The 17,936-nt window shown below is 36.2% G+C and overlaps 1 protein-coding gene and 1 non-coding gene across 2 annotated transcripts in view; one reads left to right on the forward strand and one right to left on the reverse strand.

Moving 5' to 3' along the window:
* Positions 1–2,382: 2,382 nt before the first annotated feature.
* Positions 2,383–2,454, reverse strand: Trnap-agg. Its single transcript has one exon. It is a non-coding gene; the product is annotated as a tRNA-Pro (tRNA).
* Positions 2,455–2,815: 361 nt separating this feature from the next.
* Positions 2,816–17,936, forward strand: part of LOC112560049 — a 29,598-nt gene continuing 14,477 nt past the window's right edge. Inside the window, 27 exon segments of the mRNA XM_025231617.1 lie at positions 2,816–2,907; positions 3,091–3,287; positions 4,861–4,957; positions 5,171–5,294; positions 5,539–5,590; positions 6,194–6,278; positions 6,732–7,005; positions 7,513–7,697; positions 7,985–8,147; positions 8,242–8,356; positions 8,540–8,622; positions 9,105–9,143; positions 9,627–9,647; positions 10,514–10,645; positions 11,560–11,622; positions 12,024–12,088; positions 12,316–12,432; positions 13,090–13,266; positions 13,589–13,750; positions 14,214–14,384; positions 14,875–15,131; positions 15,496–15,650; positions 16,301–16,475; positions 16,711–16,795; positions 17,053–17,145; positions 17,436–17,514; positions 17,744–17,807. Of these exon segments, the coding sequence (XP_025087402.1) occupies positions 3,097–3,287; positions 4,861–4,957; positions 5,171–5,294; positions 5,539–5,590; positions 6,194–6,278; positions 6,732–7,005; positions 7,513–7,697; positions 7,985–8,147; positions 8,242–8,356; positions 8,540–8,622; positions 9,105–9,143; positions 9,627–9,647; positions 10,514–10,645; positions 11,560–11,622; positions 12,024–12,088; positions 12,316–12,432; positions 13,090–13,266; positions 13,589–13,750; positions 14,214–14,384; positions 14,875–15,131; positions 15,496–15,650; positions 16,301–16,475; positions 16,711–16,795; positions 17,053–17,145; positions 17,436–17,514; positions 17,744–17,807 (3,224 nt within the window). The 5' untranslated portion in view covers positions 2,816–2,907; positions 3,091–3,096.

A 17,936-nucleotide genomic window follows, 5' to 3' on the forward strand; every position in this document is an offset into this window, starting at 1 on the left:
TGGGATGTGCATTCGACTGCTCTTCACTCGCCCATTATATTTACAAAAATGTTCTCGTTCAAGCTCAAAGCCTGTGGCACCTGTCCTTGTACTTTGTCTCAGCTGTGCAGACCTTACCGCTCAGCGGCTTTATGAATTGTTGCGTGGAACTGGTGTACGCTAACATTGTCAAGGTGATAACTGAGCAATAAACCAGTGTATTCGAGAGAAGACTATTTCCACCATATAATAATTACTATGATTGGCTTCTCCTTCTCTCCGCCACCCTCCCCTACTCTTGCATATCCATCTCACCGCAAAAAGCATTCACCAGTAGCGTAGGAAGATGGGGGCAAACTCCAGACTGAACGATGCTCACATTTTTGTCCCCTCTATCTTTTTTGAGGGGGCGGCTGTCCCCCTCCCACCCTGGTTCCTTCGCCACTATTCACTTGTATTATTTCAGGATATAATCGTTTCACGCGCACTGAGAAATGTCATGCGGCTTTCCATTGCCTCTGACCTCGCTGACCTCCAACACACTTTCAGCCAATCGCGAGCCTTCTCCCTCGACAGGTGCAAGCCGCTATTCAAGCCCCCGACGGTCGCTAACCTGGAGCACAGGGTGGGGGTGACGGCGCTGACAACGCTTTTGACAAACTTCCGGTGCACTATTAAAACTGCTAAACTGGCACAATTGTAACTGTCTTGTTCATTGCCTGATGGCAATGTAAGCGAAGACAATTCATTCGTCTAAAAATCCTAAATGATACAGACTGTTTTTAATGAATAGTGATTGAATCACCAACCATCTTATACATTCTTTTTTAAAGTAGAAGATTAAAAATATTCTTCTCACTCCCCTAAAATTACTTGTAACTTTTACTGGGTACCAAAAGATTTATTTTCGCGGCACTGTTTACAGCCGCTGTTCCGCAGTATTTCAGAATAACCGATCAGTGCAGCGGAAGCAACACGTAAATGTAATCACATTATGCAAGCAGTACTTTGTTTTTGGCACACTAATAATGCGAGGTGATCGACAGTGACTTGACCTTTCCTCCACCTGCTGACACCTGTTGATGTCACCTTTTTCACTGCCCGTTATCTTGGTCTCGAGTCACGTCCCCTCCTTCCCGTCCCCCCCACTCCTCTCCTCTCTGCTTTTAAGGAATTTTCAAGGCAGGTGCAGTGTCACCTCAACAGGATCGTAGGGTTTGCCTGCCTCACCCACAACCTAGCTACCACCTCCTACTTCCCTCTTTAGTACATGTATTCTTCTTGTCGACATAGAACTTAAAGGTCATCCTACGGGCAGTCCTTTAGCAGAAGATTAAAAAGACTAAATTAAGTGTGCGGGGTTTCAGGCTGCGGCTGGCCACGCCACAACTCTTTCACAAAACTTAACCTGCTAACCCCTCTCAAAGAAGTGCATTATTTTAAATTCCAAACTGTTTTTCAAGAATGCCGAACATGAATCTAATAAGTGCTTATTCTTTATCAGCAATTTTAATAGCTCTCGTTTCTTTTAAACTTATTCATCTATTATTTACAAATTTGTTTAATCGTGGCACTTTTGAAAAACAAAATAAAAAGCCGAAAGATTGATCCCTGATGTAAATGAAAGTATATTGTACATGCTGAGTAGAAGAAGAGATAAAAGGGAATAATGAGGTGGATACAAGAGCGTTTTGTCATGGCATTAATCGAGAGGCTTATACTGGAAACTTCTTTTGGTCACATGGACAAGAACTGTGAGACGTGAGATTTGAGCACGTGATTTTATCTTACGTGCCTTACATTTTGAAACTGAAAAACGCAAAATAAACACATTACACCGAATTAGTACTGCATACGCAGTATAAACACTTACACATGTATAGCTGATCGAAGTATTAGCACTCGCAGTCAATTATTTTTAAAAAGCAATGGAATTGTTTCGCTTGACGCAAGTCGTGATGCTCACACCACAAGAATCAACACCACACTGAGCAGGAGAACACGTGGATCGCCCTTTGTTTTCGCAAAATTAGTAGCAATTAAAGGTCACGTGGGCACGCCAACGAAATTCGAGGAGACATACGAAAACCGATACAAAAAGAATCGACAAAAACAGAAACCGACGAAAACTGAGTTTTCACTGTATAAGACTTTATTTATCGCAGAGGGCAGTTCTAAATGGAAGCACAACAACAATATGTAGCTGTAGTCTATTTAGGGATAGCGTAATAAACGAACGAATTGTTAATTCTAAATTCCAGTGTAACTTTTTTTATAGAGAGGTTTTGCTTCTTACCGTAATATTATTGCTTTTACTTCTTTTTGTACGATTCGAGTGGCAAAGGTAAACGACAGATCAAGATCAAACCCAGCGAAAGGTAAAAAAAAAAAAAAATAGCAATCGGGCTCGTCCGGGATTTGAACCCGGGACCTCTCGCACCCTAAGCGAGAATCATACCCCTAGACCAACGAGCCAGCTGGAAAGAAACTCAGAGCAAAGATATATAACAAATTACTTGAAAGCGAAAAATAGGGGGAAAAAATAAAGTAGGGGGGGTTCCTTTTCTTTTGAATTTTTTTCATATCTTTTTACCACTTGCTTTTCTAAGTATTGATCGCAGATAATTACATTTATTTCTTTATTAACAAATCGTAGAAAGTAGTTGATCATGTTTGACCCAGATGAAAAATGTGCTAACAAAATTAGCGACATCTAAGTACATTACATTCATTTAAAAATCAACTTTCAAATGATAGATATAAAGTTCAAGAAAACTTACTTTACATATTGTTTATAGAAACTTACTACATAAACCATGTTGTAAATGATTTCGCGACATCTCAAAAGTGTTAAACCTTGTCAACCTATAAACAATATGGCGGATTGCTTGGTGTCGACCTGATAATTCTGATGTATACTTAAAGGAGGTAGAGGGACTGCTAAATTATGTGCATTCATATAACCTTAAAGCAAAAGGAATCTTCCTTTTTCTATATATCTTGTATTGTACTAGGAAGAGTTTCCGTTTTGGAATCTGAGTTAATGATTTTGTCAGCAGTGGTATGAATTTAACGAAGAAAACTAAAAAAACATTCATGTTCTCTTTTTAGAAATCCATGGCAGGAAAAGATTTACTTCCAGATATACGTAACGATCGGAAGGCTTTCCGATTAGATACTAATCGGCAGGTTGACTTGTCCTTCCGTCAAGAAAAGGCTGACGTAGATCAACAAGCAGCATACAATGCTTCATGCACGAAAGAGCAGAGAAGGCACGGGCAACTGGTCGAAGATCAGACGATTGACCAGTAAGTGGTTTATAGCTTACATTGCTTATCGTCACAAAAATCAAAATGTGTAAATTGGTATTATTCAAATATTTAAATTAAAGATAGTATAGAAAACAGATGTGTATAGGAGTCAGAAATGATATACAGGTAGTCCTCGACTTACGACATTGATCCGTTCTTAACGCGGCGTCGTAAACCGAATTTCGACGTAAGTCGGATCATACGTTCATACAGTACTGTACCATAATAACAGTACAGTACTGTAAACACTTAGCCTATCCAAACACCTATCCTAACACAATACCCTACATAATTATCAATAAACATAAGTACAGTAAAATATTGTGCAGTACAGTACGCTTTGTTATCACTGTCGCTGTCATAGGAGCAGATCCTGTCACGTGTTCAAGGATGCGATCTTTATCTTGATAATCGTAGCGACAGTCGAGCGACTAAGTCCTAATGACCTAATGACCTGCCAATTTCTGTTGCTGTTTCCCCCTTCTCAGATTGCCTCAGATATCCACTTTCACCTCCATGGTGATGGCCTTCCTTTTCTTTGATGCACTGACCTCGTAAGTCGGAATGAGCGTCGTAACCACGAAAACGACGTAACTCGAGACCGTCGTAACCCGAGGACTACCTGTATATATATATACCTGCAGTGTGGATACCATGTGGAAATTTAAATTGATATAAATATGAAATGATGAATAAAATTCCTAATAACCTAAAATTTAAGTCATTGATAAAGATAATACCCTAAATTTAAGTCCTCAATAATGAAACATTTTTAATATGACAGAATGTAATAAACAAAACTGAGATGTTTTAAAAATTTTTCCAAATTGTGCATCGTGCATTAATGCCTTGTTACAATAAATGAATTTATTTGTTTACAACATAGGAAAAGTAAGACAGCTTCAGGAATAAATACTTAAAGTATTCTAGTGTGCACTAGCATAATAATAATAATGAACATTTTATAACACTTCTCTAGTGTTGCTCAGAACACTTTACAGAAGTGATAGACCTCTCCACATAAATGGAATGACTAACAACCATGGAACCATATTTGCATGTAATATACACTCACTTCTACAACAGACACACCTACTATATACACAAGGTAAATACAGACACAAGTTATGCACACTTATGGTTAAGACATAGTCACAGTGAAGTCTGTTCTGAAAAAATATGTCTTAAGTTAGAATTTAAAGGTAGTAAGAGAATCAGATTTTGTGGCCCTATGCACCACTAGGGGTGAATATGAACAAGAAGAAAAGATTAAGAAAATCAGAGGTATGAAGGCTTATGGGTAATGTGTTCCAAGTTGATAGCGCTTGGTAGAAGAAATATCTCTGGCTATATCTTTGTCTTAGTGGGATTCAAAAAAGCTTGGTCAGAAGATGAGCAAACCAAATACTGTATAAGCAAATATGTACAATTTATTATGTATTGTCTTCTTATTTTTACTGAATGTTCCCCATGACCAGATTTCAGAGACAGCTTGCACAAAATAAAATGTAAACTTGATGCAGTTTTGAATAGCTTTTGTTTGCTTGAGATTTTAAAATTTGCTCTGCAGAGAGGTTTTCCCAGAACTGCAAAGAGAGAAAAAGAGATCATCAAGGAAGACGGTGCCAGTTTTTCATCAAGATCTGAAGACTAGAGAAATTTCAATGGTTAGTTTTAATAATAATAATAATTAGCACATTTCTTTTTACTTCAATCCTCACTTACAGATACTGACAGATACTGTTACGCTAAGAAGTGGGTTAGATGAGTGAGAGAGTGGATAAGTTTAGGGGGAAAAAAGTGTGCAAAAAATGCATGCTTAAAAGATCTGATGTCAAAGAAATCCCTCTCATATTTCTATTTATTGCACTTTGTTACAGGAGCAATATCTACTTATTCCTCATGTGCCTCCATATAACGTACCTGACAAGTCAGCACAAGTCACAATGCAATCCAGAACAAGAAAATACCCTTATGTAAAGGGTCAGCTTGTTTCAGCTGAAGGTTATTTGATTTACTCCTTTTATTTTTTTTCTGTGTGCGCACATGCATACATGCATATAAAAGAGAGAGAGCTCAAATATGCACATTTATTTCAAACTATGACAGTTAATATTTCTTTATGCCTATTGTAAGCTACATACATTAATTTTATTTATAAGCAAATTGTGTGTCATTAACCGTGCTTTTTACACACAGTGGCGCCGGAATAATTTTATGTTTTAGAGTTAAAAATTGTGTTTGTCAGAGTTGAAGAAACCTAAGAAGACTTCTGTTGGTGTTTTACCTATAAGATCAAGGTATGTTGCTGAATATTACGGTTTGTATAGTATGCCTTGGAAACAAAATAGTTGCAAAATAATGGAGATGCCCATATTTGTGAAATTAGTATTAGTGGCATAAAAATTTGCTTCTCTTGAAATATTATAAAGAACTCATTATGACAGACACAATTCTTCTTTGGCATGTATATTTATTCTTAGCAAACTGTTTCTGGAACATTTAGTGCATTTTACAGAAATTTCTACAATTTTTATAAAAGTGCTAAGCTATGTTCAATAATAATAATAATAATTAATTTGGCTAGCATTTAAAACTCACAAAAGTTTACATATGTACATATGTGCATGTATACCTGTATATTAATCAGAAAATTTGTTTAATGTAAGCTATCAGTCATGACATTAGATCTTTCCCTCATCTACTGAGGTGTTTCTTTCTACTGCACATAAAAATACATGATATTGTGTGCTGTGAGCTTTTAAAATATCTGGTTGATTATAATAAAATATTACTACATCACTGATTCTGCCAAAGGAATGCTACAAGCTGACATAAAATTCAATAAATTATACTGAATTGTAGATAAATATTTGTATCTTTTTTCTGCTTTGTTCTCCAAGCTTAGAAATCTCAGATCTACATTTTGTGATGGAGGGAAACATGAAGATCAAGCATGGTGATGTTGATGAGGAAAATATACAAAAGGTAAGTGATGTGTTTTTGTATGTGTATACTTTCAGGAAATTCACATAGGTAGCCAGGAAAAGCCAATCAATAGTAGACTTTAAGGATAAAAATGAGGAATGTGAAGTATACATGTGGTGCTGTCTACATTAATGGTCAGACTTTGCTTGAAGTAGTTTAATTAAAGCTTACCTAAAGTGTTGAATCTGGTATGGCATGCGTGCTAGATGCTGGGAGCTAGGATCCCCACGTGATGCCTACATCTGGTGCAGGAGGTATTGGCTTAAAAGGTCACAATCTTGACACATTATCCATCTTCCATTTGTAATCCATTCATACTGAGATGGTTATCCATTAAATCCTAATAGATCTCTCAAAACACCTTGACTATCATAAATCCCATAATCCAATGTTCGAATGAATAAAGCAGCTGTCTTACAATCTTTAGGCTGTTCCATTTCCTTTTTATTTTAGACAAGCATGGCTCAAAAAGAATCAAGCGAAGAGAATCCTCAAATTACAGCTGCACAGAAAGTTATTTATGGAAAGGAACTACTAGAAATGATGTCACACAAACAGATAGGAGAGTATGTCGAAGGAAGCCAGACATATAACACTAAGCCTGCCATCTTGTCCGCGGTTGGAACAATTAGCAGTGTGCCTATAGCGCAAAGGGCAAAACCACAGATGAAGCCAGCAGTCATACAATCAGGGTTCAAATCCAGATCCAAGAAACAGCATTATGATGGTGAGTCTATTGAGCATGTACTTTCAGACCATAGTTTGATCTTTTTAACGCGTAGTTTTACGAGATATCATAAGAACGTGATGATCGGCAGCTTTGCTATAGGTCTTTGGATGTATAAAAAATATGAAGAATAAAAAAGAGCATGTCTCCTAAGAAGTGTCTATAGTCCTATAAGTAATAAAACAAGATGAATCAAGAAACAAATGAAATCATGTCTTTATATTTCTGTTCTGTGAACAGGATTTATTGAATCTTTGTACACACAAGAGATCCATTTTGCACAACAGCTATAGTTTTCACAATCAAATTGGCTACCAGCTAACTCATGATTTATAAATTTGTAATCTTTATTTTTTAAAAAAACTTTGACTATTTTTGTCTACAGTATTCTCAAGTTCTTGTGTAAAACAGTTTTGACAAATTCATGACTAATTCTGCCATTAAATGTTAACAAAAGACACTGCTAATGTAGACACTTTCAGTAGATATGGAATAATTCTTTCACAGTGCGTGCTTCTTCCAATGGTGCTAAAAGTGCCCAGAGCATTCAGTCCTCATTGCTAAGCGAAGTGCTTCTGTTACCTGATGAAACTGTTTACAGCAGATATGATGATGTCATAGTCAATATTGACAATGATGTGGAGACAGCTGTTGGATCAAATGGTGGCTTCAAAGGCAGCACTGTGTCTGGAGTGAGTTGTCATGTAGCCATATATGTATTGAAAACAGAGCTATCTGTAAATGATATGTTTATCCAGAAAAGGAATATTGAGCCATGAATGATAAAAACAAAACTAAAAAGAATAAATAATTGCCCATTCGTTACTTTTTTTACTTTTCCAAAACTATTTCTTAATACTGCAAAAGCAACACTTTTAGTACTAGTATATCCATTGTAATAAATTAAAAATATTTGATACACAACATTATTCTAGAGAGAGTGTCTTTTTTAGGATGCACGTGTTTTGCCTTGTTTCAGATAAAATCTGTGAAAGAACTGCTGGAGGAGGCTAAAATAATTAGTAGCCCAGATGCAGAACCTCTGTATCGCCGGCATCTCAAACCCAGTGATGCTACTCATGGAAGACAGAGTGGAAGAAAAAGCCAACAAGACCGTGACAAATCTGCCTCCAAAGTCACTGGTGAGTAAAAGAGAAACAAATGAAAATGCAGATTACATAAAAGATATTTAAAGAAACAGAATTCATAGAGAATGTAAATATTTCATCTGCACAGTACCCAAGTCAACAATACAAGGAGGAGAAAGCAATGACAGTGGCAACAAGCATCCAGCAGAAAGATCTGTTGATGAAATTGTGGCAGCACTTAAGCAGCAGGCTAGCAGTGGTGTGTAAGTAGCAGTTCATCTGAGCCAGAAAAGCTTTGTATTATAGAAGTCATTTAGAAGGATTTATGAAGGAAAGTACTATATAGTGACTGAGAGAGAGAGAGAGCAGAGATTTGTGTGTATCAAAGTTTTAACAGTTTTCTGTAACTTCCAAAGCAGCATACCTTATTGCTATACAATTTACAGGATGTCTGAGGCAGATCGCAAAATTAAAGAAATTATGGACCGTGTCATGTCCCGCACTGGCTCAGGATTTCCATCTGATGCTGGTGAGCTCTTGCTTAATTAAATTTATATAATAGTAGTAAAATGTATTTTTCATGTAATGCTATACAGTTGAGTTACTACAGAAACTTAAAGTTGTGGGGGAGTGGGGGGGTTGATGTATGCCGTCAGCAACTAAGGCTATATCATGGCAAAGTAGCCAGCCCTGTAAACAGGGACCACATACAGAGAAAGAACAGCATGTATCACAAATAAATTTCCTGAGATAACAATGCAAGTTTGTGAACAAGGTTTATTTGATGGTGTGTGCACTCCTTTGACATTTTCTCACAGCTTTATGATTTCATCTTGCCCCTTTTCTGTTGTTTAATAAGAAGTTCCTTCTAATGTCCTGGGTTTTTTTTTCCTTTGTGTACTGTTACAGACACTATTTCATGGTTTCATGTCAACAGAAAGAGACTTGTCTTTTCTCTTATCGTGTGCCTTGTAAACAGAAACTTATTACAAGCTGCTTTCTTAATTGCAGATGACACAGCCCAAATTGGCACCCCTGAAGATCAGAATGGTAAGAATTTATTTCTTTATTTTTTATTGTTTTCTTAGATAAAAATATCAGGGTGCCATCATAGTGTTAAACAGTGTCTCTATATCTTCATTGCTCAAGCTCAAGAAATGTATATGCGTATATCCTCATAGAATACTTTAGGCATATTGAGGTTCTACATTAAGATCGAGCTTCTGTGGGTCTTTATTCCCCTTTTGAAAAGTGCTTGGTCACAAATATCTTTCCTAGGTCAACCGTAATAGACAGCCAGTTTTCCTAGCTCTTATGAAAAAGAGTTGGTATCAAATTGAAAAAATTTAATATGCTTGAACAATAACTTTTGACATGGATATTTTAAGTCATGTGAGAAATCTGTGTGCAATTTTATAAGCAAGACTGGCAATAGGTTTTTTTTGGGTTTACACTTTTCTCAAACTAATGCTATACACAGTAAATTTTTATTAGATTGATAATAGATACCTATATATATTTCCTGTTTGGCAGCAGGCAAAAGAGAAGTGCTTGGTAGGCTTACATACTACTTTTCATACATTTGATGTGCATTGTTTGCTTTTAGCCTTTTAAGAGATAGTTTTAGATGTGTGATAGGTAGAATTGCTTTAGTATTTTTTAAGTAGACACATCTGATGGCAGGTGTAGATTTAGTTCAGTTGTACCAAATTATTTCTACAGAGTTCTAATTGCTTCTGGTCGATATTTTGCTGTCAAATGAAGAATTGTGTGCATTAGTTGATAATGATAGATAATAGACATGTTAGAGCTGGGGGGTTTCCTTATGTGTGCCTGTGTGCCTGCCGTTTTATTGCTTGTCCTTTAGCACTGGTTCCAGCTGAAAAATAATAGAAATTTAAATCTGTGAACCTCATTCCAAAACTGCTTGCTGTAAAAGTATCCTGGATAAAAATTTGCACAAAATTGCTTAGAGTATCAAGAAGCAAATTTTTTTCATTACCAATTTTATTAGAATAAATTTTAAACAAATTTAAATAAAACAACTTTGTTCTATTGCATAATATTTTAGGGTAAAGGAAATTGAACATAGGCTGAATTAATTTATGATCACTTATACTATTGAGACAACTTAAGTCTATTTTGTGGAAGAACAAATAATTAATCCACCTGCAAAAATCTTGAATGCCTAGAAAATTAAATGATTAATTCAGCTGAAAATTCATCCCCTTTAGTGAGCTTGTTGAATGCAAGATTTATTTTATTTCTTTTTTGCAACTAATTGGTAGCTAATAAATGTGCTAACTGTACACAGGCATTTTCCAAGGAAGGAAAGTATTACAAAAAAAGAGAAAACAACAGTTTGAACCATCTTTTCCTACCTCTAGTTTGGATGTAGTTGTGTTATGTTGATTACATAGTTACAGAGACAGAGGATGGAGCAAGCACCAACCTTTATATGACATCAGAAGACATAAGGCCGTCTCCTGTGCCATCCCCTTCCTACCCTGTGCAGCTGTCATTGGTCTTAAGTCCATCAGATCAATTGTATGGTAGGACAATACAAAAAGACGAATCATCTTAATTGCCAGCCAGAGTCTCAAACTTTTAAATTGAAATTTAAGGCGCCAGTAGAATCAAATGCATAGTTTTCTTTATGATGATGGTGACGACGATAACAACGATGACATTGACTTAAAAATAATCTTCTTAATTAGGTAATATTATGTTGTTTGGCTTCATAGCACATGCTGATAGCACCTATGTCCTGCTTTCAGTAATATGCATTTGCTGAAGATTTTACATATGTTCACGATAAAGAGATTTGTTTCATGCACATTTTAAAATGTGGTCTATTGTGAAAGAAAGCCTTGAACCAATTTCATAGAAAGGTTAAGAGAAAATGATATACAAGTAATTTTAAATGGGTTTGTCAAATGTTTGTTGTTCCATGCTTAGGTAAAGAAGTGCATTTTACCTTACCTCTTCTTAAAAATATTTTTAAAAGATAAAATAGCTTAGCATTCAAAATCCTGCTGAAAATTTACTTACATTTGTGTTTCACATTTTGTTAAAATCTATAACAGCATACATTACTTTGTGGTATACTATAATCTTCTAGTGTTTAAATCTTTCCAGTTGTTATTAATATTTATCCAACACACTATTTGAAACACCATTCAACTGCTAAAAATGCCTTCTTCCATTTCTGATAAATATTTAGAGAAATCAGTGACTAATTTTTACTATGTTTTGTGTGTGTATAGATATCAAAGTAAAAATAAGTATATATGTATACATATTTTTAAGAATTGTTTATTTCATTCTATATAATGTATGAATTATTTCACGTGGTAAAAGACATCTGACATAAATCTTAGTGATCTGTGTTTGCACTTATAAAGGTAAACATGGATATAATATATAAAAAAATCAAAAGGTAATAAAGATATGTTTCCCTTGACAGAGTCCATCAAAGATATCAAAATACCAGACCTTATCCCTGAAGTGGAGGAGCCAGTAGTGGAAGGTATGTATATATAATGTTCCATCTATGTACATTATATGCAGTTGGCTGTAACAACCTAGACCGCATGAGTTTGCTATTCAGGTCATTTGTGTTATTTGGTAATCAGTGTTGTACTTTGTTGTGAAAGGAAGTTTACTGCATAACTCAGAAAATGAGGACAAAATGCATGCAGCAACTGTAATTAAATTCCTTTTTTAATTTTAATTTGATTAACCTTTTTCACATTTTTTCATTTGGTGCTTGTAATATAAAATTTTCACATTATTTCAATCATGTTTTGCATACACTCTTGCACTTCTGTAAATTGCCATGCCTGAAAAGTTGATATACCATTAATTTTGCTTTTTTTTTAATTTCTGTAGCATGCTCACTTATTTTGTTGTGTGATTATAACAAAACAGTAGTGTCAGAAATGTCTGGAAGAACTGGGGAAACAGTTTTGGCCACAGAAGAGAGTACAGACCTTGTAAGTAAGGATGTTTATTTCTGGGATCGTTGAAAATGTATCTCAAGTCTTTAGTGATGTCATTCCCACAATTAATGTAATATATTAGCAGAACCATATATATTTTGAAATGAGTTATGTGCACTGCTATCATAAATAAATAATATAAAGTAAAAATGTCAAAAATTATGTTAGCTTCAGAAAATCTTAAAATCGCCAGTCAAGTGATGAATTCATTTCTTTTGCAGAGACAAAAAGTGTTTATTGCACCCAAACCACCGTCACGGCAGCTTGAGTTTGCTGGGGTCATCAAACAAGAAGATGCTGACACTGACATTCAGCAGAGTTATTTTGACATAGAACAAGTAAATGATTCTTTCTTATGCTATGTCCTCCTATCTCTGCCAATATGTACATGCACCAACACTTGCAGAACTGGATGGAGCTATACAGATAATACAAATGCTTTAAACATAATTAAGTTTGTATACCTTTAAGAGGCAACCATTTGTTACATCAGATGGTTTACATTATACATTATTGTCAAATGGTGATGGGAAAGAAATATCTCACAATTTAGCAAATAGGCTAAATGACCTAGCCTTATCATCTAGGGGCTGATGTTTTGGAAAAAACAAGGGAAATTCAAGAGAGACTGTCTAAACATGTTACAAGTAGCAGTAGCTAGCCAAAAAGAAATCCATAATTTGAGGAGCCACCAGATTGTTACTGTGTCATGGTGTGTAGGTGCAAACTGCAGCTGGAATTGTGAAAATGATAGTTACTTAGAAATGGGTAGTTAAGCATTTTTATTATGTAAGTAAATGAAATCTAATTTAATGAATTTGTGTCTTTCAACATGTTTGTATGATTGCCTATGGGCCAAAACTATCACCTGGGTGTGAGTAGTCATGCTTACAACATGTTCATTGAGTACACTACTTAATTGCAGTGTATTTGGGCCATTGACCAGAGAAGGGGAAACAGCTGATGATTAAACTGGGGTTATTCTCATGCTTTAGGCCTGGTGTGACCTCATGGCACCTCCTGAAGCTACCTATGAGGATGTGGTAAGCCTTCTGGGGGAGCAAGTTGAGCTGCATCCTCGCCACATTTCAGGCCCTCCATCTATTGAGCCCAAGCCAGTCCACTCCACTGCGGTATCATTCTTATCCACTTGGGCTCCAACAGGAGTTAAGGTATTCAGCATTTTTCATCATGCTGAGAAAAAAATTTATTTACACCAGTCTCTCTTATCTTATAGACATAGACACAATTAATGTCATGGACATCGTCACAGCTTTCCATCAGAATGCAAGATGCTGCTGTACAGGTTTCTTTCAAATTACCAGAAAGGCTGTCTTGGGTATACTTTCGTTAAGCACAAGATTTTCATAAGCAGATTTACGCATACATCTTTAGGACGCTGTCAGTGCATACACATACAAACATTTTGTCTAGGAATACAAGAACTTATTCTTGGGATGTAAACGATGCTTAAATTTATGTTTGTGTTTGCAGACAAGAGAAGTTAAAGAGAAGAAAAAAGAGCAGAAGAGAAACATTCACCATTTCTGTACAATGACAAATGAATTTCAACTGCCTAAGGAATTATGCCATGTTGGTCGGAAGTACCATACTCCAGACTATTTCACAGGTGTTTTTACACAACAAAATTACAGGGTATGTTTGACTTTTTAGACTGACTTCGAAAATAAGCTGTAATAGTTATGTATCTTCATTGATACTATATTTATTACAATCACAACAGGGCTATAATGTCTATTGAAAAGTTTATTTGAAAATTCAATTTGAGCATGTAAATATGTCTCATGTCATTTAAAAAATACAGCGACTTTAGGACATTCATTTTGTGTCTTTCATTTTTCTGTGGTACAAAGGCTTAAAGCATATCAAAGGGGTAGTAGATAGCAATAGTGTTCTAAACTTAGGTGTCCACACTAGCCTTTTCAGTTTTATCTGATGCAGCATATTCGCTTTAACACTAATTGACCCAGCTTTGGAGAAGCAACCAGAGGGCTGGGAAAGGTGAGGCAGAGAGGCAGCTATTTTCAAAAGGTTGTTGAGAAAGGAGGATGATTTTGAATATTCCACTTTTAAATGATCATGCATGTGTTGATTGCAGTTTCCATCTGGTATTCTTCCTTACCCAAAAGAAAGAGTTGTCATTCCTTCCACCCCCAAACCAGGCCCAGAGGAGAAGCACTCTTTTATGGGAAAGCAAATAGTCAAGGAAGCTAACAGTGAAGTGACAGAGACATCTCTTGAGGCATGGAAGCAGAGAGCAGATGCTGTGGTAGGGACCATTTTGTCTTGTTAGTGTTGCCATCAAAGAAATAGTTTTTACAATTGTGATATACATAGTTACAGAGACAGAGGATGGAGGGTTAGCACACAAGGGTAAGGTTTTCTATATCTTGAAACTTCTCCAGAATTACTGGGTGAATGGAGTTGTGATCACTGGCCCAAGCAAGCCCCTAGACCACCTGCAGTTTAGCACACCAACCACACAAGAATCTTCACAGGACTCATTCGCTGTCTGCAAATGATTAGCTAAAACTTCAGTGATCTAGATGCAAAAATAAGTTACTTTACTGCTTATGATTTATTGGACTTATTCTTGAGACCAAATTACACACCAAAGCCTATTCGTCAGCATAAAGAGATATGGGTGTGTCTCACTGAATATTTGGGTGGGCAGTATGCTGTCCACTCCTCCCTGTCATATTTAGTGTCTTCTGTCTTTTTTTTTTCTTACAGTTTGTGAAATTAGAATCATTATTCAGTTTCAGGAGTCAGATGTTCCAATTGAAGGAATGAAGATTGTTCCCAAAATGGATGAATCTAGAGTCTATTGGGCACCAGCCCCACCCAAGATGGAGGTGTTGCCAGCCAAAGTTAAACAGATTCTGTTCCCTGAATACCAATCATCAAAGGTGGATGAGGAAGGACAACTGGTCACCTCACTTTATGAAGCAGAGAGTGAGGGTGATGAGGAAGAGGAGTCCTTTTTAGACATTCTAGATAGAGAGATGAACCAGAGGTAGGAAACCATGCATGTTTGCATGTAACAAACAAGTTTATTGCAGGAAATTGCACTAAACACATACTAGGTCTAGAAAATGAGCAATCCTAGATATTGACAGCTTTAAAAAAATAAGCAAAATTTAAAGTTGATATATCTTTCTTTTCCTGTTCTGTTTTCTTTGATACCATTTCATAATGAATTATTTGAAAACGTTATATTGAGTTTAATACTCTGGTTGTTACTGTTGTCATGATTGTTCACATTAGTTCTAGTGAGCAGAAGAGGTCAAACCCAGTGTGTGTTGGCTGCTGAGACACGTAGATTCGGCTGTGTTAGTGTGAAGAAAGGAGAGGTTTACTGTAATATTCTCTGTCATCAGAATTTTATCGCGTCATCATCAGTCATGCGTAGACCTGACAGTTCTGATGAAGAAAGAAATTCTTCGTGAAAAGATGATCCTTGATAAATGCCTTGATCCAAAAACATATCGACCACTTATTACACCACCCCTGACTGAATCGGCTGAGGAAACAGGTATGTCAAATAAAGAGACTGATTTTGCAGGTATGCCATCCAGGCCTGCTGCTTTGCCACTTGTTATGCTTTTGATAGCTTTGATGATTTCTGTCTTAGTGGGAGGACTGGTGTTGACGGGAAGTTGTTATTCTAGATAACATATAGATATAATAACATGACCATAGGAGTTTGCTTCTAGCAAAAACTTGTCTGCCTAGAGTTCTCTCCCTTGTTAGCAGTGACTTGAGTACCACTGCTAGCTGGGACAGTTATCTGCTTCTGGGCATTCTGTACCCCCCTTTTTTTTTAAAGGTTAGTTTATCGTTAACAAGGAATAAAACTCTGAGCGACAGTTTGGTCATGTCATTTGGTTAGTATAGAATAAAAAGAATTTTATTTAAAAATTTTATTTATGTTTTTGGTTTTGGAGAGAAGTTTGTTTTTTGTGTTTGGGGTTTTTTAATTTTGTTTTTTGATCCTTGCTTTTTACGTCTCGACCTTTTTATTTACTCCTTTTCCTTTGAAAGCATCTTCAAGTTCTTTTGAACTGTTACTGAAATAATTATTTGTTAAGATCCTACAATATTTGTTCTGCTTGGATGTTACTACATACTTGTTCTATGAACTATATAGGCCATTAGAAGTTGCTTACCATTTCTGTTACACAGCTGAACCAAAGGTTGTGAAACAGTTAACAAAAGGCAGCACATTGCAGCTTCCTACCAATGAGACTGACCAGCCATCCAGCCCAGTGAATGAGGATGGGACAGACCCTACAAGTCAGAAGATTCTTGGTCCGCCAGATGATAGTCTTTTTAGCCCTGTTTATTTTCCTCCGCCAAGGTGAGTAGAAGTTGATGCCAGAATATAAATATTATTTGTAGTGTTGTTTTAGTTGAGCAGTGCTATAAGTGGCAAGAATTTCTGGGAAATGTGAGGGGTAAATAAGAGGAAGGAGAGGCATTTTCAGTCATGCTAGGAAAATGGTGGGAATCCCCAAAGATTTGCTGGCGTAAAAAAAACTACAGTCTGCAAATATATATCAAAAGCTCAACAGTTTTACTTTATTTTGCATCAGGCGGACTCGTTCAATGCCACATCTGTTGGATGATCTGGATGACACACTAATGGTACCACTAGATTTCAATGCTGCAATGGAAGAGGCAAGAAACTACCTGCTTAAAAAAATTTGCAGAAGTTTAGTTACAGAGTGCAAATGAGTTGATGTATGAGCATTTGAGCTATTTATTTTTGCATTGGGTATATTCTTTGTATTAACACATTTACAGCCTATACATGTCATAAAATTTAATCTGAATGGATTGACAAATACAAGAATAAGTATTCTGAGATGTGGCATATGTCACCACTAGTCATCACTGATGTGTCATCATTAGTGACTTGTTTGTCATGGTTGCAGCTCAGACAGCAGCGACTTCTTATGGATCGTGAGAAGCACCGTCGCTTGCAGCAGACTGGGAATGAAACAGAATGCAATGAACCAGAACCCAAAGTAATAAGAAGAGTGACAGGAGATTTTCCATTGTCTCAATAGAATGAAGAAATGTATTAAACCATATTACCTTTTATGGCAGTCTGGGGGAAAAATGGGCCTTTTCATATGAGTAATAAGGGTGGGTGGGAATTTCTGGTGGTTTTAGGTGATGAAAGAGTTGCTTACAATAATGAAAGGAATGATGAGTGTTGAGGTATAATACTGACAGCTATGTTTACTCACAAAGTCATAAGCATAAAGTATTGATCGATGTAAGACAGCTCATCAATTTTTTTTAAATTTTACAGCAGGAGGAGGAGGAGGAGGCAGTTGAAGAGCCAATAGTCCATGTTGATATTCTTCATGTACCACAAACTCCAAAGATAGGTAAATGCCCATTGTTCTTGAATCAAGAAGGGAGTTGGTGTCATTGACAGGGCTCACTAAGTATGTTGGTCGGAAGAAGTTTGTCATAAAGTTTGCTTCCTGTAAAAATGATTTAAGATTAAGAGTTACTTTGATGGGTAGAATTCAAATGGATTAAATGCAGGTGATGAGAAAAGTTGATGCAGCAATTTTTTCTTGCACTTTAACTAATTTTTCTTTTTTTTTGCAGAGGAGTTAACACCAGCAGAAAAGGCCTTGCTTGCTGGCCGTAACTATGTTATCTTGCCTAGAAAGTAAGATGTACTGTTGCTTTGTGTATCCATCTCTGACAAAGGGGATAAATTAATTAACTATACTTTGCACATTGGCATGTTATTTCTAAATGCATGATTGGTCTTCCATTCTGTTTATTTTGATCATCA

This window comes from Pomacea canaliculata, linkage group LG3, assembly GCF_003073045.1.
Source record: "Pomacea canaliculata isolate SZHN2017 linkage group LG3, ASM307304v1, whole genome shotgun sequence".
In the NCBI taxonomy this organism is placed as follows: domain Eukaryota; kingdom Metazoa; phylum Mollusca; class Gastropoda; order Architaenioglossa; family Ampullariidae; genus Pomacea; species Pomacea canaliculata.